We start from the raw sequence: 22055 nt of genomic DNA on the forward strand, positions 1-22055 counted from the left end.
CTAAAATTTCCACTTGGTTCTTTTTAAATTTTTCAATTTATCTGCTTGGATTTCCTTCTGCCTTACTGATCATAGTTATAATAGCTGCATATAGTTCTTGTCTGACAGTTCCTCCATCTGAGTCATCTCAGGGTTGGCATAGTTGACTGTCTTTTCCTTTGAGAATTTGTCACAGTTTCCTGACTCTTCATATGACAAGTAATTTTGTATCACATCCTGGAATTTTTTAATGTTATATTGCAGACTCTGTATTGTATTATAATTCTCCAAAGAATGTTGATATTTTAGGTTTAACAAACAATTAAGCTTGGTTGGATCAAGTTTTGGTCTTTTGCATCTGCAGTGGTCAGTGACTAAGATGTCAGTTCCGTTCCTTAGACCTTAATTACAAATTGCTTCCAGTTTGCCCCACACACACATAGTTCAAGAGTCAGCCAGCCAGAGATTTAGGCTGCTTATACAGAAAATGCGGGGTTCCTCTTCTTTGGCTCTCTCTCCTTTCTGGGGTTTCCCCTTCACTCTCTGGAGGCTCTGAATGCTCCAGGACTTCTTTCTGTGGCTCCTCTAGAATGAAGGTTGGTGGGTTTTTCTTTTTTTTTTCTTTTGAGACAGAGTCTCACTCAGTTGCCTAGGCTGGAGTGCAGTGGCGCAATCTTGGCTCACTGCAACCTCCGCCTCCCAGGTTCAAGCCATTCTCCTGCCTCAGCCTCCCAAGTAGCTGGGACTGCAGACGTGTGCCACCATGCCCGGCTAATTTTTGTATTTTTAGTAGAGACGGGGTTTCGCCATGTTGGCCAAGATGGTGTGGAACTCCTGACCTCAGGTGACCCTCCTACCTCGGCCTCTGAAAGTGCTGGGATTACAGGCGTGAGCCACTGTGCCCAGCCCGGTTGGTGGTTTTTTCTATTGTGGTGTGGCCACCAGCCACTACACTGCCATGACTATCTTCAGTGTAAAGCCACGAAAAAGGAGGAAGAGGACTTACTTTATGCAACTCTCTTATTCCGAGTTTCAACAGCCCCTTTAAAAACTGCCTAATTTGTTTTTAGTCTCTAGAGCTCTCAGGTAGTTATGTTTCTATTTCATTCAGTCTGTAGCTGTTATGTATGGGACAATCAGTTTGCTGGTTGTTCATTCCCACGCATGAGAACCATAAACCCCCATGCAGAGTTCTTTGCCTGCATCTCTTGGCTCACCTGTGCTGGTTCCAGTCTCTGACTGATGCCCTCCACGTGAGAGCCCCCGAAAGTTCTGGCTTAGATTCGCCTAAATCCAAACCCAGCTGGAAAGGAGTGCTTCGTTAAACACCATTTTGGCCACAGTGCTGGCTTTCACTCTCACTGGAGAGTGCCATGTGCCTGCTCTGAACCAGTCCCCTTGGCCAGGGGGATGCCATTCTGTGACTGGTCAGTTCTGAATCTGCTTGCTTCTGGAGGAAGAGGTATTGCACAGAGCAAGAATCAAGGATGGGAAAATAAAGGGATGTTGGAAAAGAAAAAAACATCACAGAACCAGCTATAATGGGAGACAGGAAAGGAAGTGAGAAATACACCTGTCAGTCTGGAAACTCAAAGACTAATCTGTGAAGCTATGAATTTGTCATATACCCTCTGGGCCAAAGTTTCCTTATCTCATCCCTAGATGATCTCTAAGTTCCCTTCCTGCTCCAGTCTTCTCTGTCCTCTTGAAAAGCCTGTTATCTCTTAAAATTTTTGTTTCAGAAATCTAACCAAAAAAGTGCACTTCAACTAAATCTGATCCTCGTTGTTGTTGTTGTTGTTTTGTTTTGTTTCTTCAGATGGAGTTTCACTCTTGTCGCCCAGGCTGGGGTGCAATGGCACAATCTCTGCTCACTGCAACCTCTACCTCCCAGGTTCAAGCTATTCTCCTGCCTCAGCCTCCCGAGTAGCTGGGATTACAGGCATGCACCACCACGCCCAGCTAATTTTTGTATTTTTAGTAGAGACAAGGTTTCACCATGTTGATCAGCCTGGTCTCAAACTCCTGACCTCAGGTGATCCACCTGCCTTGGCCTCCCAAAGTGCTGGGATTACAGGCATGAGCCACCGCGCCCAACAAAAATAATCCTGTTTTAAACAAATGGATGATGATTTCTCACTGAAGAAGAAGAAAGCCTTGCATCTGGCCATCGTCCTTGTTTCTACTTTGAACTTTCCTTTGCTTCCTTCTTCTTTCTCTTTTCTGTCAAAAATCTTCCTCTCTATCCTCCAGCTCAATCTTAAACCCAATTCCATCCCTCTCAATTTGCCTTCCTCCCTCAAATAAGCCCTTGCCAGCCATCATTTCTTACTCCAAATCTATAAAAGCAAATTTCTCCCAAATGTTATTCCTTAAAAAGAAAGTTTACCTTTATGTTTATATTTTGGATCAATGGTTTCTTTTGTATTGGCTGTTATTTACTAAAGTACAATTGAACAAAGCCTAGTGGAAATTTGATCCATGTAATCACTTGACTAAATAGTGTGTTAATAGACTAGAAAGAGTCTTATTTTCCTCAGCCATCACCTTCAAGTGTTTCTGTTGAAGATGCAAGAGTCTTAGAATAATTTAACTTCATTTAACCACATGGACCCTTTGACCCTGTTTTTTGTTTTTTGTTTTTTTTTTAGGCAGGGTCTGACTCCATCACCCAGGTGCTGGAGTGCTTGGCGTGATCACCACTCACTGCAGCCTTGATCTCCCCCAGGCTCAGGTGATCCTCCCACCTCAGCCTCCCGAGTAGCTGGGACTGCAGGCGTGCACCACCACGTCTGGCTAATTTTTTTGTAGAAATGTGGTTTTGCCATGTTGCCCAAGCTGTTCTCAAACTCCCGGGCTCAAGCAGTCCACCCGCCTCGGCCTCCCAAAGTGCTACCCTCTTCTAAATTATATGCTAATGTAGTTATGTATTTGAATTCTCACTATATATTTTTTAATGCACAAACATTATTGATTAAAACAATCAATTTGCATTTATTTTTACCTAAATGCCCATTTATCAATATTTATCAATATGCATTTCTCAGCACCCTCCTAAACACTCTTTAACTCCTTTCTACATCTCTTGTGTCTGTTTTCTTTTACCTAAAGAACATTCCTGGGTGTGTTTTTTTTTTTTTAGGTACAGGTTCTTTGGCAACAAATTACTCAAGTTTTGCTTGTCCGAAATGTCTTTACTTCACCTTGATGTTTCAAGGGTGTTTTTTTCTAGGCAGGCCTCTAGGTTGCCAGCCATTTTTCTTCAGCACTTTGATGATATTATTTTTCTATCTTTGTCTTCCATGTGGCTGTTGAGATGTCGGCTGTCAGCATGATTGTGCTCCTTCTGTGTTAGCCTTGATGCAGGGCAGGTGAGCCCCACAGTGGGGCTTAGCCCGGAGGGTTCTTGGCTTTGCCCAGGAAAGTATTCAAGGGCAAGCTGGAGGTGGAAGAAAACAGCTTTATTGAGGAGGCAGTGTGACCGTTCTGTGACTGCTCCTGCCCAGCACTTTGACTGCTCCTGCCCAGCAGGGCTACCCTGTAGGCAGAGAGTTGCAGCCCAGGACAGTTTACAGTCGTATTTATACGACTGTAATTGCATGCAGATGAAGGGGCAGTATAGCAGAAATTTCTAGGGAAGAGGTCTTTTGGGTCATTGAGTCATTGCCGTGAAAGGGGTGGTAACTCCTGGGTGTTGCCATGGCAATGATATATTGACAAGGCACACTGGTGGGCATGTCTGATTGGAAAGCTGTTTCCACCCCCACCCTGTTTTAGCGAGTCCTCAATCTGGTCCAGTGTCTGAGCCCCGCCTCCTACCTCATTCTGACTCTAACTGCCTTTAAGATGTTTCTCTTTGTTTTTAAGGTCTCAACACCTTTAAGATGTCGAGTCTTCATTCAGTAATTTACTATGATTTGCCTAGGTGTGGTTTTCTTTGTATTTTATCCTACTTGGGGTTTATAGTGATTCTTGAATATGTGGGCTGGGAACCATTAGCCACTAACTCTTCCAGATTTCTTCTCCATTCTTTCTCTCCTCTCCGTCTAGGATTCCAATCATAAATGTGCTAGGCCTTTTTGCAAACCTTTCACAGTAATATATGTCCGTTGTGCTTTTTCTATGTTCTACATACTTTTGTCCTCTCTTTATACTGAATATTTTCTTCTGACATATGGTCTAGTTCACTGTCTTTTTTTCAGTGAGGTCTAACCTGCTATTCAAACTTCCTTTCAGTTTTTCATTTTGTTATTGCATTAAAAAGCCATTAATTCTTTTCTTACTATTTCTAGTTCTCTTTAAAATTCTCACTTCTCAATAGTGTCTTAATTCCCTCAGCATATTAAATATGTTTTAAAGTCCTTGTCTTATAGTGCCATGCATAGATCCCCAGCAGTCTGGTCTCCTGTCTGTCTTTTGGTCTTGCTTTATGGTCGCATGGTTTTGTCTCTTTAGATGCCAAGTATTTTTTTTTTATTATTATACTTTAAGTTTTAGGGTACATGTGTACAATGTGCAGGTTAGTTACATATGTATACCTGTGCCATGCTGGTGTGCTGCACCCATTAACTCGTCATTTAGCATTAGGTATATCTCCTAATGCTATCCCTCCCCTCTCCCCCAACCCCGCAACAGTCCCCAGAGTGTGAGGTTCCCCTTCCTGTGTCCATGTGTTCTCATTGTTCAATTCCCACCTATGAGTGAGAACATGCGGTGTTTGGTTTTTTGTCCTTGTGATAGTTTACTGAGAATGATGATTTCCAATTTCATCCATGTCCCTACAAAGGACATGAGCTCATCATTTTTTATGGCTGCATAGTATTCCATGGTGTCTATGTGCCACATTTTCTTAATCCATTCTATCATTGTTGGACATTTGGGTTGGTTCCAAGTCTTTTCTATTGTGAATAGTGCCGCAATAAACATACGTGTGCATGTGTCTTTATAGCAGCATGATTTATAGTCCTTTGGGTATATACCCAGTAATGGGATGGCTGGGTCAAATGGTATTTCTAGTTCTAGATCCCTGAGGAATCGCCACACTGACTTCCACAATGGTTGAACTAGTTTACCATCCCACCAACAGTGTAAAAGTGTTCCTATTTCTCCACATCCTCTCCAGCACCTGTTGTTTCCTGACTTTTTAATGATTGCCATTCTAACTGGTGTGAGATGGTATCTCATTGTGGTTTTGATTTGCATTTCTCTGATGGCCAGTGATGGTGAGCATTTTTTCATGTGTTTTTTGGCTGCATAAATGTCTTCTTTTGAGAAGTGTCTGTTCATGTCCTTCGCCCACTTTTTATGGGGTTGTTTGTTTTTTTCTTGTAAATTTGTTTGAGTTCATTGTAGATTCTGGATATTTGCCCTTTGTCAGATGAGTAGGTTGCGAAAATTTTCTCCCATTTTGTAGGTTGCCTGTTCACCCTGATGGTAGTTTCTTTTGCTGTGCAGAAGCTCTTTAGTTTAATTAGATCCCATTTGTCAATTTTGGCTTTTGTTGCCATTGCTTTTGGTGTTTTAGACATGAAGCCCTTGCCCATGCCTATGTCCTGAATGGTAATGCCTAGGTTTTCTTCTAGGGTTTTTATGGTTTTAGGTCTAACATTGAAGTCTTTAATCCATCTTGAATTGATTTTTGTATAAGGTGTAAGGAAGGGATCCAGTTGACAAACCTGAGAAAAACAAGCAATGGGGAAAGGATTCCCTATTTAATAAATGGTGCTGGGAAAACTGGCTAGCCATATGTAGAAAGATGCCAAGTGTTTTTTTAAAGATAGGGGTCCTGCTTGCCCAGGCTGGTCTAGGACTGCTGGCCTCAAGCAATCCTCCCATCTCAGCCTCCCAAACTGCTGAGATTACAGGCATGAGCCACCATGCCCACCCCAGGTTTTTATCAAGGGCCAGATATTGAACAGAAAAAACGTTTTGAGGCTCTGGAAGATATTGTCTCCCTCCAGAGAGAATCACTGTTTGATGCTGGCAGTCAGCTAGGCTAGGAGCACTAGAAACCTTGACTCAATCAGGACTGAGATCATTTTAAACTGAGCTTCAGTCCCTGGGAGGGTGGGGCTATTTCAGGTGGACCTTTTTTTTTCTTTTTCTTTTTCTTTTTTCCACTGTTATTTTAAGTACGGGGGTACACGTGCAGGATGTGCAGGTTTGTTACATAGGTAAACGTGTGCCGCCATGGTTTGCTGCGCAGATCATCCCATCACCTAGATGTTAAGCCCAGCGTTTATTAACTATTCTTCCTGATGCTCTCCCTCGTCCTGCCCCCCAACCCCTGACAGACCACAGTGTGTATTGTCCCCTGACCCATGTGTCCATGTGTCCTCATCATTCAGCTCCCACTTATAAGGGAGAACACGTAATATTTGGTTTTCTGTTCCTGCATTAGTTTGCTGAGGATAATAGCCTTCCAGCTCCATCCATGTCCCTGCAAAGGACAGGTTGACCCTTATTCCTAATATGGAGCCTTTCGGAGACCTAACCCAAAGGCCAGGGGATTTACCAGGACCTCTTTTCCTTGGCAGGCCTGGAGTCTTAATTTTTGAACCCCAGCCCCATGAGTCTGTCAGAAGTTTTGCTCAGCTTCTCAACCACACTGTCAGCTACAAATACCCTTGAGGGAAGAGCAGCCCCAAATGCTGGGCCCACTTCTCTATATTTGTCTCCTCTCCCAGATCTTAGCCTGCAGCTCATGACTGCCTTTGTGGCTCTCCAGTGCTTTCAGACACATAGGTTTTCAAAACGTTTTGTAAAGATTTTCTACTTGTGGGTGTGGAATTTTATCAAGTGATTTTTCTGCATCCATTGACATGATTGTATTTCTTTTTCTTCTTTGGTAGGACCACACAGTGGGTTACATATTACATTATTGAATCAGTTTGTTTGGGGCTTAAATGTTTATTCAGCTTTTACCTTTTGCTTTCCGAGTTAATTTGGTCATTCATGATTTCTGAAAAAGTATTAATTTTTTATCAGATTTTCACATTTATTGGCATGAGGAAATTAATGGTTTTGTCTTACTATCTTTTTAACCTCTTCCATTATTTCTGTTATTCTTGTATTATTTCTATTATGTCCTCTCGGACATTTCACATGTTGTTTATTTGTACCTTTCTCTTTGTTTTTTCTCAATCAACCTTACTAGAAGTTTGTCATTTTTATTATCTTTCCAAAGAAACAACTTTTGCCTTTGTGGATTATCTTCATTTTATGTTTTCTGTTTCATTAGTTTCTGTTCTTTTTTTTTTTTTTTTTTTTTTTTGAGACAGTGTCTTGCTCTGTCGCCCAGGCTGGAGTGCAGTGGCATGATCTCGGCTCACTGTAAGCTCTCCCTCCTGGGTTCATGCCATTCTCCTGCTTCAGCCTCCCGAGTAGCTGGGACTACAGGCACCTGCCACCACACCCAGCTAATTTTTTTTTTTTTTTTTGTATTTTTTAGTAGAGACGGGGTTTCACCGTGTTAGCCAGGACGGTCTAGATCTCCTGACCTCGTGATCCGCCCACCTCGGCCTCCCAAAGTGCTGGGATTACAGGCTTGAGCCACCATGCCTGGCCTGTTCTTATTTTTTAATAATATCCTTCTTTCTTTTTTTTTTTTTTTGGTGATGGAGTTTCACTCTTGTTGCCGAGGCTGGAGTGCAATGGTGCAATCTCAGCTTACTGCAACCTCCACCTCCCGGGTTCAAGCAATTCTCCTGCCTCACCCTCCCAAGTAGCTGAGATTACAGGTGCCCACCACCATGCCTGGCTAATTTTTGTGTTTTTAGTAGAAATGGGCTTTCGTCATGTTGGCCAGGCTGGTCTAGAACTCCTGACCTCAGGTGATCTGCCCACCTCGGCCTCCCAAAGCGCTGGGATTACAGGTGTAAGCCACCATGCCTGGCCCCTTCTTTCTACTTTATTTGTGTTATTATTCCGTTCTTTTTCTAACTTCTTGAAGTGATGCTTATCTTATTAATTTTCAATCGTTTTTCTTTTGCAATTTATGAAAAGTTATAAAAGGGGCCAGGCATAGTGGCTTATGCCTGTAATCCCAACACTTTGGGAGGCTGAGACAGGCAGATCACTTGAACTCAGGGGTTCAAGACCAGCCTGGGCAACATGGCAAAACCGTGTCTCTACAAAAAAATTAAAAATTAGCCAGGCATGGTGGTGCATGCCTGTAGTCCCAAGCTACTTGGGAGGCTGAGGTGGGAGAATTACCGAGCCCAGAAAATTGAGGCCACAGTAAGCTGTGATCATACCACTACACTCCAGCTTGTCTAAAAAAAAAAAAAAAAAAAAAAATAGGTTATAAAAGCATTTAAAGACATATAAACTTCCAAACATTGTTTTAGATATAGTCCTCATTTGTTGATATTCAGTGTTTTCATTGTTCAATTCTAAATATTTTCTACTCTCCTTTATGGCTGCTTCTTTAATCCATGAATTATTTCCAAGTATATTTTCTAATTTCCAAATGAACAGCTTCATTTTGCCTTCTCTTTTTAGTCCTGATTTTGATAACTATCCGCAGAGTACATGCTCTATGTCATATTGATCTTTTGCATCTGTGGAGCCTTGCTGTTTGGCCTCATCGGTGACTGGTTTCTGTAAATGTTCCACATGTGTTTGAATAGTGTGTGTATTTTCTTTCTGCATCTATTTGCCCAAGTCCATTAATCATGTTGTTAAAATTGTCCATATTCTTCATAGTTTACTGTTAGCCTCCAGCCGCTCTACGCTGGGCTCCCACAGTCTTGCAAGTACAAGTCCTTCCCTCACTGGGCCCCATCTTCCGTGCAAACCCAGGTGTCTTGGCAGAGCGTGAAGGAATAGGAGCCAAGTCCCTGCCTCCCCCACATGAGGCACCGTGCCAGCCTGCAGTGTTGCTGCCTCCCCAGGCTGTGTTGGAGATGGAGAAGCAAAGAAGGAGGAAGGGCAGCAAGATGAGGGGAAAAGCCAGCCCCTGGTCGTTCATGTCTCCAAGCCTGATGCTGGCCTGAACTTACAGAGGAGGAGAGCTAGACCTGGAAAGGGAGACACTGGCTGCACTGCAGATAGCAGTCACTAGACTGGAATGGACTTTGCATAATATCATCAAAGAATGACCCAAAAAACGATGGAGCCTACCCGAGGATTTCATCCAGGGGAGGAGAAAATCAGAGTCCACAAAACAAGTTTAAAAGTGCAGTAAGAAAAAGAATAAAGTTGGTTTCTCTATGCTCAGAGCATTAAATAAATACATATTTTAAAAGCCTGAGGTGCAGCCAAATTCTAAACCCCCATTTGTTCCCAACAATATCCATTGTATACAATACGTGTGTGGTTTTAATAACTGAAAAGGCACTGTTGTAAGCTTTTTACCTGCATTCACACATTTAATCTTCAGGAGTCCTCTGGAGTAGGTATTAATGTTGCTATCTCCGTTTTACAGATGAGGCAGAGAGAGGCTGAGTCCTCTCCCAGGGTCACAGCTACCAAGCAGTGCAGCTGGGATTGGACCACTACACGCTGTGGCCTATCCCAGGGCACCTGAGGCAGGTGCATATGGCTTGCATCTGCTAGTCTTTTCCCCTTGATCCTGCAGAACAGCAGCTCTCAACCAGGAGTACACATCAAAGTCACTCTGCACCTTTTCCAAAATGCACAATGCCAGGACCCAGCCAGATCTCAAACAGAGAAGGACCATGGAATAGATATTTAGATTAAAACCCCCAAGATGATTCCCAGGCACAATCTTAGCGTGCAGAGGAGGTGCCCAGATCCTCGGAGACCTTCTCATGAGACAAAATGTCCTTTTGCTCCTCCTTAGGCAATTTACTACCCCGTAAAAAACTGTTTGACGCATCTTTTCTGTGTCATGCCTTCTAGGTTCCTCCGCTCACCAAAGTGGATGTCAAGATGGAGACAATCGAAAGGAAAATATCTGCTAGGGAACAAACAATGTCTGAGAAGGAAGAGCTAAATAAGAAGAAAAGGAACATGGGCGATGTCAGCATGCATGGGCTTCCTCTTGTCCAGGACCAAGAGGACAGTGAAGGGGACATCTCAAAGGACCCCGACAAGCAACTGGCCCAGAAGTTTAAGGCCTATGAATTGACACTGAAGGATGTCCAGAACATCCTCATGTACTGGGACCGGAAGCAAGGAGTCCAGCTGCCTCCTGCAGGGATGGAGGAAGCGCCCCATGAGCCCGACGACCAGCGCCAGGTCCCCTCGGGTGGGCGCAGGGGCCGCAAGGACCGGGAGAGAGAGCGCCTGGAGAAGGAGCGCACGGAGAAGGAGCGCCTGGAGAGGGAGAAGGCGGAGCGGGAGCGCCTGGAGAAGCTGCGAGCCCTGGAGGAGCGGAGCGACTGGGAGGGGGAAGGGGAGGAGGACCACGAAGGGAAGAAGGAGAAGGACCTGGGCGTACCCTTCCTTAACATCCAGACACCAGACTTTGAAGGCATGAGCTGGAAGCAGGCCCTAGAGAGCGACAAGCTTCCCAAAGGAGAGCAGGTATGGACTCTCCTCCAGGGTGGGGAAGTCTCAAGTCAGGCAGCAGGCGCTGTGCTAAGATCATCAGGGGTGCTTCTCCCTACCTGAAACCCATATCCCCTCAATTGCATGCATCTCTGATGCTCCCTTGGAATTAAGACAATAATGACTAAAGGACCTTTTCTACTTGGCAAGAAAAAATTCATAGGAAATGTCACACATCTAGATTAGTCCATCCAACCTTATGGGAAGCCACCTGTAATGGTTGGTTTTTAATATTGATAATATGGGTGCTACAGAATGGCAAGGCAGGTGAGGCTTTGGGGTGAAGCAGGAGACCCATCCACTCCAAAATCTTCCCACAGACCTCCCACAGTGACAGAAATTATCCTATAAGACAGCTCTTCTTTCCTATAAACAAAAGTATTGTGTATCCAAAAGCCACCTTTGCTAGCAGTTTGGAGGAGAGGCTTATTATAGCCTTTTCTCCAGGGACAGGTTTTTTCTGTAAAGGACCAGAAAGTAAGCATTTTAGGCTGCGGGTGATACCACTTCTATCAAAACTACTCCACTTGGCCTTCAGAGGGTAAAAGTGACCACCAGCAACATGTAAATGAATGGGCATGGCCGTGTTCCAATTCAAGTTTATTTAGAAAAAGTAGCAGGCCAGATTCAGCCAGGGCACCACAGTTTGCTGCCCTCTGGTTTCGTTCATGACAAACTAGATGCAACTTTTTTTCTTTTTTTCTTTTTCTTTTTTTTTTTTTTGAGATGGAGTCTCACTCTGTTGCCCAGGCTGGAGTGCAGTGGCACAATATCAGCTCACTGCAACCTCTGCCTCTGGTGTTCAAGCGATTCTCCTGCCTCAGCCTCCTAAGTAGCTGGGACTATAGGCATGCACCAGCACGACTAGCTAATTTTTTTGTATCTTTAGTAGAGACAGGGTTTCACCATGTTGGTCAGGCTGGTCTTAAACTCCTGACCTTAAATGATCAGCCTCAGCCTCCCAAAGTGCTGGGATTACAGGCATGAGTCAACTTTTAAAAGTAGAGACTAGAGCCTGGGAGGGATATGTGGCAGGTCAGGGATGACGGGAGGATCAGAGTCATCCCTGCAATCCATGTGACTTCCACGTGCCGCGGCCCACAGTAGAAGCCTTGCCACAGTGGTCCCGGGTGGCACCACAGGCGGGAGGGACTGCTGGGGGACACACAACATCAGCTCTACGCCCTTCCCAGTTTCACCTCAGGCCAGCCTTAGCTAAGGAATTGTGATTTTTTCCCTGGAAATGTTTTTTTTTAAAAAAAGGACTATAACAAGAACATCTTCTTGCCTTGTTTTATACTCTCCACCTTCCAAATCATAGGTTAGACTGCTGCTTGAAGAACTCCCTGGCTCTGGTAATTCAACAATTGCTACAAATCATTCTTGCCTTTCCTCATAGACATTCTAAATCCTGGGAGTTAACTCAGCTGCGTATTTGTCAGGAAATGCCTTTAGCTCCTTGACACACAGGATGAGAAGCACAGGATTACATGAAGATATTTAGTTACTTGCTGGGCCTCACAGGCCCAGTGGTCCACAGGCTGGGCCCTCAGGTGGGCTGTAACCTTTACTGTTGTGATAATGGCTATTAGTCTAGAGGCAACATGCTTATTCTGAGGCAGGAAGTAGCTGTTAAATTTTCAAACCATTTGCTCTGGAAATTGCTCATTCATTATATATGAGAGCAGGATGGGAAAATGCTGGAGGAATAAATGTTTTCTCTCTCAGGTTATTTTTCACTTCTCTCTTCATTCCCATTCTCATCCCCAGTCCCAGAACCTTTGCTTTATTATTTTCTTTGCTGCATTTGACTTGCTTCTATCCCAACTTTCTTTCACCTTGGAAGGAAGGAACATTTAATGCAAAAAGAAAAATTAACATGGAATCTGAAAATAAATGGAAAAACTCTGTACTCTAGATATTAGAATGTTAAGAGCTGGCCTCTTCATATTAAACAGAGATTTATTGATTGCCTGCTATGTGCTAGGCTGTGTGCCATATCCACCTGCTAACCATCCTAATGGAGTTTACAGCCCAGTTGCAAAGGCAGACAATTAAACAATTGCCATAAAGTGTAACAAAGGCTATGGTAAGAGAGGCATAGGGTTTTGCACAGGAAATTCACAATGGGCCTTTCCTTTAGATCCTAGACATCTTGGGTCTGGGTTCCTCCGGACCACCCATCCCGCCTCCTGCCTTATTCTCAATCGTCTCCTACCCGGTGAAGCGGCCACCTTTGACCATGACAGACGACCTGGAGCATTTTGTATTTGTGATCCCACCATCCGAAGATATATCTCTGGATGAAAAAAAAGAAATGGAAATAGAATCAGACTTTTTGGCCACCACAAACACTACAAAGGTAACACAGGAGCAGTTTATTCTCCTAACCTTGGCAGGACTTCAGGGGGCAGGGAGAGAAGGTTACCCTCCACCAGACCAAAAATGGAGCCTGGCATGAGGTGTTCTGCTCACTGGGTTATTTTCCCTTGACTCGTTGGGGATCCTACCTGAAAACCTCATGTGAGCATCCCTGAACTGCACCTTCCCTGGCTCTGACTTGTCCTACCTCCTAAGAGGAAACGGATAATGATTGATTCTCACCTAACAACCTTTGCAGTCCCCATTGGAGGGTTTAGGGAACTTGTCAAGTTACTCTGCAGCACATCCACAATAAGAAAATAAGCAAAACTAGCACTCTTAAAAAGCTATCTAATCTTTTTTAAAACATAAAAATGTGTTTTGAAGCTAAGGTGATTCGCATAGTGTGTAAGAATATAAGAATCAACACACACAAGTTAAGGAGACATGCGCCACTGCAGAAAGGATAAATTATTAAAGAAATTAGGATGGGAAGATTGGATGTTTGGGGTAAAGTCACTGTTTGTGACACAATACAGTAAAATACATTCCAGCTGGGTTAAAATATAAATAATCAAAATAAAATTGTGCAGAAATAGAAGAAAATATATGCAATTAATAGAATAAATCACAAGAAAAATAAATTTAACCAATAATATGCAGCAAGTGTGTATATTTAAAATTATAGAAGGTTTTTTTATTCCCAGAGGAGAAGGGTGGCCCACAATTTGAATCTCTGCACACAGCCTTCTATAAACCATGCACATCAGCAAAGAGAGCTCGTAACTTCACCTATAAGTCCTGCTTACATGTAAATTGGGGATAGAGACTACCCCAAACCTCAGTTTACAAGTAAGAAGGAAATCAACATCTGAGATCAGTAACGTCAGTGGGCATGCCTCACCCAAGCAGACAGTCCCTGGTGAAATTTCAAATTGAAAAGATAAAGAAGAAAAACTTGCCATCAACCCCTTATTTTGAAAATCAGCCGGCTGGGCACTGTGGCTCACGCCTGTAATCCCCACACTTTGGGAGGTTGAGGTGGGCAGATTGCTTGAGCCCAGATGTTTGAGACCACCCTGGGAATATGGTGAAACCCCATCTCTACAAAAAATACAAAAATTAGCCGGGCATGGTGGCATGCACCTGTAGTCCCAGCTACTCAGGAGGCTGAGGTGGGAGGATCGCTTGAGCCCTGGAGTCAGAGTTATAGTGAGTTGAGATGGCACCACTGCACTCCAGCCTGGGCAATAGAGTGAGATCCTGTCTCAAAAGAAAAAGAAAAGAAAGACGGAAGGAATAGAAGAGAGAGAGGGGAAAGAAAGAAAGAAAAACAAAGGAAGGAAGCAAGGAAGGAAGGAAGGAAAAAGAAAGAGAAAAAGAAAAGAAAAAGAAATGGCACGTAAGAATGCTCAGAAGAATTCAGACTATGGGGTATTTTGTAAGAACACAAATCTGGTCTCTCTAAAAAGGCAGTGTGATTGGGAGAGGGGGCAGGAGGGTCTAGATTGAAAGATACTAAAGAAACATAACAGATCATGGCAGACAGGAGGCAGGACTAGATGCAACTCCAACTCGGGTGGACAGAGCAGCAAGTCTCGCATTGTGAATTTTAGCTCCAGAACAACTGCAGGAATAAATCAAGAAACCTGAAGGGAACCACAGACCCTCTGAAGCAAGCAGCAGACTGCTCCTGCAGGACCCAGGAGACACCCCAAATACTGTGAGTGCCCAAACTGCAGAAGTGGGAAAGGAAGATCCTCCGCCCCTGGATACACACCCCAACTGGGGAAACTGAAGGTCTAGTTTAAAGGAGAAGATTCCAACCTTACCTGGAGCTGAGTCAATTTAGAGAGTTGAGCAAAATACAGGGGTAGAGGAAGCAGCAGGAAAGGCTCTGGGAGCTCCCTAGGTCCCCAAGCAGGCCATTCCTGTCTGGCATCACAGGGATCTTTCAGGAGGACAGCCAGAGGCCCAGGGAAAATGCCACAGGGAGAAGGAAGTCTCCAGCTGAACTTTGTAACAATTTGAACTGGACGAGAAGCCTCCTGGCCAGGACTCTGGGAAGGGCACAAATCCAGCATGCAGACTCCACAGGCAGGGGAAGAACTAAAGCCATACTTGCTTTCACAGCTGGGAGGTGGGTAGCCTGGGGCAAGTTCTCAGCCCTGCTTGCCCACTGCCTGGAAACAGACTCAATGCTGTTGGTGGGGGCATGGTGGGAGTAAGACCAGCCCTTTGGATTGCATGGGAGCTGGGTGAGGCCTGTAACTGCTGGCTTTTGCCCACTTCCCTGACAACCTGCACGACTCAGCAGAGGGAGGCATAATCCTCCTAGGTACATAACTCCATTGACCTAGGAACCTCACCCCCATCCTCCACAGCAGCCACAGCAAGACCAGCCCAAAGAGAGTCTGAGCTCAGACATGCCTAGCCCTGTCCCCAACTGATGGTCCTTCCCTACCCACCCTGGTACCTGAACACAAAGGGCATATATTCTTGGGAGTTCTAGGGCACTACCCACCACTGGTTCCTTCCTCTCCATATTACCACAGCTGATGGTCTCTGGAAAGTGCCACCTCCCATCAGGAAGCCAACCAGCACAGAAATAGAGCATTAAACCACCAAAGCTAAGAATCCTCACAGAGTTCATTTCACCCCCCTGCCACCTCCACCAGAAGAGGTGCTGGTGTCCATGACTGAGAGACCCATAGATGTTTCACATCACAGGACTCTGTGCAGACAACCCCCGCACAAGCCCAGAGCCTGGTAGACTTGCTGGGTGGCTAGACCCAGAAGAGAGATAACCATCAGCACAGCTCGGCTCTCAGGAAGCCACATCCATAGGAAAAGGGGGAGCATACTACATCAAGGGAACACCCTGTGGGACAAAAGAATCTGAACAACAGCCTTCAGCCATAGACTTTCCCTCTGACAGAGCCTACCCAAATAAGAAGGAACCAGAAAACCAACTCTGATAATATGACAAAACAAGGCCCTTTAGTAGCCCCCCAAAATCACAGTAGCTCACTAGCAATGGATTCAAACCAAGAAGAAATCCCTGATTTACCTGAAAAAGAATTCAGGAGGTTAGTTATTAAGCCAATCAGAGAGTAACCAGAGAAAGGTGAAGCCCAGTTCCAGGAAATCCAAAAAATGATAGAAGAAGTGAAGGGAGAAATATTCAATGAAATACACAGCGTAAATAAAAAACAATCAAAACTGGAGGAAATATTGAACACACTTAGAGAAATGCAAAATGCTCTGGAAAGTCTCAACAATAGAATTGAACAAGTAGAAGAAAGAAATTCAGAGCTCAAAGACAAGGTCTTCTAATTAACCCAATCCAACAAAGACAAAGAAAAAAGAATAAGAAAATATGAACAAAGCCTCCAAGAAGTCTGGGATTATGTTAAATGACCAAACCTAAGAATAATCAGTGTTCCTGAGGAAGAAGAGAAATCTAAAAGTTTGGAAAACATATCTGGGGGAATAATCGAGGAAAACTTCCCCAGCCTTGCTAGAGACCTAGACATCCAAATACAAGAAGCACAAAGAACACCTGGAAAATTCATCACAGAAAGATCATCACTTAGGCACATTGTCATCAGCTTATTTAAAGTTAAGACGAAGGAAAGAATCTTAAGAGCTGTGAGACAAAAACAACATAATCAACAAAGGAAAACCTATCAGATTAACAGCAGATTTCTCAGCAGAAACCCTACAAGATAGAAGGGATTGGGGCCCTATCTTCAGACTCCTCAAACAAAAGAAGTATCAGCCAAGAATTTTGTATCCAGCAAAACTAAGCATCGTATGTGAAGGAAAGATACAGTCTTTTTCAGACAAACAAATGCTGAGAGAATTTGCCACTACCATGCCAGTATTATAAGAACTGCTAAAAGGAGCTCTAAATCTTGAAACAAATCCTGGAAACACATCAAAACAGAACTTCTTTAAAGCATAAACCTCACAGGACCTATAAAACAAAAATACAATTAAAAAAAAAACAAAAAAGCAAAAAACCAAGGTACACAGGCAACAAATAGCACAATTAATGGAATGGTACCTCACATCTCAATACTAATATTGAATGTAAATGCCTAAATGCTTTACTTAAAAGATACAGAACTGCAGAATGGATAAGAATTCACCAACCAACTATCTGCTGCCTTCAAGAGACTCACCTAACATATAAGGACTCACATAAAGTAAAAGGGTGGAAAAAGGCTTTCATGCAAATGGACACCAAAAGAGAGCAGGGACAGCTATTCTTATATCAGACAAAATGAGCTTTAAAGCAACAGCAGTTTAAAAAGACAAAGAGGGACATTATATAATGGTAAAAGCCCTGTCCAACCAGAAAATACCACAGTCCTAAACACAGATGCACCTAACACTGGAGCTCCCAAATTTATAAAACAATTACTAATAGACCTAAGAAATGAGATAGACAGCAACACAATAATAGTGGGGGACTTCAGTACTCCACTGACAGCACAAGACAGGCCATCAAGACAGAAAGTCAACAAAGAAACATGAATTTAAACTATACCTTGGAACAAATGGACTTAACAGATACATACAGAACATTCCATCCAACAGCCACAGAATACACATGCTACTCAACAGTTCATGGAACTTTCTCCAACATAGACCATATGATAGGCCGCAAAATGAGCCTCAATAAATTTAAGAAAATTGAAATTATATCAAGCACTCTCTCAGACCACAGTGGAATAAAACTGAAATCAACTCCAGAAGGAACCTTCAAAGCCATGCAAATACATGAAAATTAAATAACCTGCTCCCGAATGATCACTGGGTCAAAAACAAAATCAAGATGGAAATTTAAAACTTCATAGAACTGAATGACACAACCTATCAAAATCTCTGGGATACAGCAAAGGTGATGCTAAGCAGAAAGTTCATAGCCCTAAATGCCCGCATCAAAAAGACTGAAAGAGCACTAACTGCCAATCTAAGGTCACACCTCAAGGAACTAGAGAAACAAGAACAAATCAAACCCAAACCCAGCAGAAGAAAGGAAATAACCAAGATCAGAGCAGAACTAAATGAAATTGAAACAAAAAAAAAAGCAATACGAAAGATAAATGAAACAAAAAGCTGGTTCTTTGAAAAGATAAATAAAATTGATAGACCATTAGCAAGACTAACCAAGAAAAGAAGAGAGAAAAATCCAAATAACCTCAATAAGAAACAAACAGGAGATATTACAACTGACACCACAGAAATACAAAAGATCATTCAAGGCTACTATGAACACCTTTACACTCACAAACTAGGAAACCTGGAAGAGATGGATAAACTCCTGGAAAAATACAACCTCCTAGCTTAAATCAGGAAGAACTAGATACCCTGAACTGACCAGTAACAAGCAGTGAGATTGAAATGGTAATTTAAAAATTACCACCAAAAAAAAGTCCAGGACCACATGGATTCACAGCAGAATTCTACCAGACATTCAAAGAAGAATGGATACCCATCCTATTGACCCTATTCCACAAGATAGAGAAAGAGGGAACCCTCCCTAATTCATTCTACGAAGCCAGCATCACCCTAATTCCAAAACCAGGAAGGGACACAACCAAAAAAAGAAAACTGCAGGCCGATATGCCTGATGAACATAGATGCTAAAATCCTTAACATTTAGCTAACCAAAATCCTTAACATTTAGCTAATCAAATCCAACAGCATATCAAAAAGTTAATCCACAATGATCAAGTGGGTTTCATACCAGGGATTCAGGGATGGTTTAACATATGCAAGTCAATAAATGTGATATACCACATTAACAGAATTAAAAACAAAAATCACATGATCATTTCAATAGATGCAGAAAAAGCCTTTGACAAAATCCAACATCCCTTTATGATTAAAACTCTCAGCAAAATCAGCACACAAGGAACACACCTCAATGTAAAAAAAAGCCATCTGTGACAAACCCAAAGCCAACATAATACTGAATGAGGAAAAGTTGAAAGTGTTCCCTCCAAGGACTGGAACAAGACAAGGATGCCCACTCTCATCACTCCTCTTCAACATTGTACTGGAAATCCTCGCCATAACAATCAGACAAGAGAGAGAAATAAAGGGTATCCAAATCGGCAAAGAGGAAGTCAAACTCTCACTGTTTGCTGATGACGTGGTCATTTACTTTGAAAACCCTGAAGACTCCCTAGAAAGATCCTAGAACTGACAAAAGAATTCAGCAGTTTCTGGATACAAAATTAATGTACACAAATCAGTAGCTCTTCTATACACCAACAATGACCAAGCAGAGAATCAAATCAATAACTCAACCTCTTTTACAATAGCTGCAAAAAAACAAATAAAATACTTAGGAATATACCTAACCAAGGAGGTGAAAGACCTCTGCAAGGAAAACTACAAAACACTGCTGAAAGAAATCATAGATGACACAAACAAATGGAAACATCTCATGCTCATGGATGGGTAGAATCAATATTGTGAAAATGACCATACTGCCAAAAGCAATCTACAAATTCAACGCAATTTCCATCAAAATACCACCATCATTCTTCACAGAATTAGGAAAAAATTATAAAATTCATATGGAACCAAAAAAGAGCCCACATAGCCAAAGCAAGACTAAGCAAAAAGAACAAATCTGGAGGCATCACACTACCTGATTTCAAACTATACTATAAGGCCATAGTCACCAAAACAGCATGTTACTGATATAAAAATAGGCATATAGACCAATGGAACAGAATAGAGAACCCAGAAAGAAACCCAAATACTTACAGCCAACTGGTCTTCGACAAAGCAAACAAAAACATAAAGTGGGGAAAGGACATCCTTTTCAACAAATAGTGCTGGGATAATTGGCTAGCCACATGTAGGAGAATGAAACTGGATCCTCATCTCTCACCTTATACAAAAATCAACTCAAGATGGATTAAGGACTTAAATCTAAGACCTGAAACTATAAAAATTCTAGAAGATAACATTGGAAAAACCCTTCTAGACATTGGCGTAGGCAAGGATTTCATCACCAAGAACCCAAAAGCAAATGCAATAAAAACAAAGATAATTAGCTGGAACTTAATTAAACTAAAGAACTTTTGCATGGCAAAGGTAGTAGTCAACAGAGTAAACAGACAACCTACAGAGTGGGAGAAAATCTTCACAATCTGTACATCTGACAAAGGACTAATATCCAGAATCTACAATGAACTGAAACAAATCAGCAAGAAAAAAACAAATAATCCCATCAAAAAGTGGGCTAAAGACATGAATAGACAATTCACAAAAGAAGATATACAAATGGCCAACAAGCATATGAAAAAATGCTCAACATCACTAATGATCAGGGAAATGCAAATCAAAACCACAATGTGATACCACCTTACTCCCGCAAGAATGACCATAATCAAAAAATAAAAAATAAATAAATAAATAAAAACAGTAACTGTTGGCATGGATGCGGTGCATCAAGAAACACCCTTCTACACTGCTGATAGGAATGTAAACTAGTACAACCACTATGGAAAACAATGTGGACATTCCTTAAAGAACTAAAAGTAGAACTGCAATTTGATCCAGCAGATCTGGATCTAGATACTGCATATCTACCCAGAGGAAAAGAAGTCATTATACGAAAAAGATACTTGCACACACATGTTTATAGCAGCAGAATTCACAATTGCAAAATGGTGGAACCATCCCAAATGCCCATCAGTCAACAAGTGGATAAAGAAACTGTGGTATATATATACACAAAGAAATACTGCTCAGCCATAAGAAGGAATGAATTAACGGCATTCACAGCTACCTGAATGATATCGGAGACTATTATTCTAAGTGAAGTAACTCAGGAATGGGAAACATCGTATGTTCTCACTGATATGTGGTAGCCAAGCTATGGGGACACAAAGGCATAAGAATGATACAATGGACTTTGGGGACTTGGGGGGAAGGGTGGGAGAGGGCAAGAGATAAAAGACTACAAATAGGGTGCAGTGTATACTGCTTGGGTGATGGGTGCACCAAAATCTCACAAATCGCCACCAGAAAACTTACTCATGTAACCAAATACCACCTGTACCCCAATAACCTATAAAAAATAGAAAAATAATAAAAAATTTAAAAAGAAACATAACAAAACACAATATAGGAACTTTGATTAATACTTATTTGGGAAAAAATGTCTATGAATAAAGACATGCCTGAGGCCAGGCGCGGTGGCTCACGCCTGTAATCCCAGCACTTTGGGAGGCTGAGGCAGGTGGATCGCGAGGTCAGGAGATCGAGACCATCCTGGCTAACATGGTGAAACCCCGTCTCTACTAAAAATACACAAAATTAGTCGGGCGTGGTGGCGGGCGCCTGTAGTCCCAGCTACTTCGGAGGCTGAGGCAGGAAAATGGCGTGAACCCAGGAGGCGGAGCTTGCAGTGAGCTGAGATGGCACCACTGCACTCCAGCCTGGGCGACAAAGCGAGACTCTATCTCAAAAAAAAAAAAAAAAAAGACATGCCTGAGACAAATAGGAAAATTTTAATATAGACTGTGTGCCAGAACGATAGTGTGGAATTATTGTTCATTTTCTTAGGTGTGATGACAGTATTGTGCAGGATTGCAGGAGAAAGTCCTTTCTTGAGGAGGTGTATTTAGAGGCAAGGAGTCATCATGTCTGCAAGGTATCTTCAAATGGCTCAGGAGAAAAAGTGGCAACTGTTAAAACTAGTTATTACTGTACCAGGCCTTCAACTCTTAAAATTTTCTTTTTTAAAAGATGGTGGAAATGATAAATAAATTAAAGGCAAAAAATTTTTTTTGATCAGGAAACATGAAAATACCACTAGAAAAATGGGAACTTCTTATTAAACACAGCAGATTAAACACATGTTTATCTCTACCTCTCCCAAAACAGTAAGATTTTCTTTTCATGTATAATTCTAAGAATAAAGAGAAGGAGAGAGAGCTGGTGGTGAGGGGTATATGCCAACAAAGTATTAGGAAGTAGACATCAAGCAGATGGGGATAACTGGCTTAGTGGTACCAAGAAGGCTACAAGCCCCGCTGTCCATTGTGGGTTCTGCCAGGAGCTAAGACTTGAGTTCCACGCACACCCTCCAGCTTCCAGCTTTCTCTAGGGTTTCATCCTCCTTCTGAGGGACTAGGGTGCCAAGGAATGCACTGGTCTTGTCACTA

At 42.5% G+C, this 22055-nt stretch overlaps 1 protein-coding gene across 3 annotated transcripts in view; it reads left to right on the top strand.

The window, feature by feature from the left end:
* Positions 1–22055, top strand: part of HYDIN (HYDIN axonemal central pair apparatus protein) — a 423676-nt gene that overhangs the window by 300555 nt on the left and 101066 nt on the right. For all 3 annotated transcript variants that reach the window (XM_016930119.4, XM_016930120.4, XM_009431186.5), the window contains exons 46-47: positions 9844–10470; positions 12638–12856. In XM_016930119.4, coding sequence (XP_016785608.3) covers positions 9844–10470; positions 12638–12856 — 846 coding nt within the window. The remainder of the gene's footprint in view (positions 1–9843; positions 10471–12637; positions 12857–22055) is intronic.

The sequence above is a fragment of the Pan troglodytes genome, chromosome 18 (genome assembly GCF_028858775.2).
Source record: "Pan troglodytes isolate AG18354 chromosome 18, NHGRI_mPanTro3-v2.0_pri, whole genome shotgun sequence".
NCBI lineage: Eukaryota > Metazoa > Chordata > Mammalia > Primates > Hominidae > Pan > Pan troglodytes.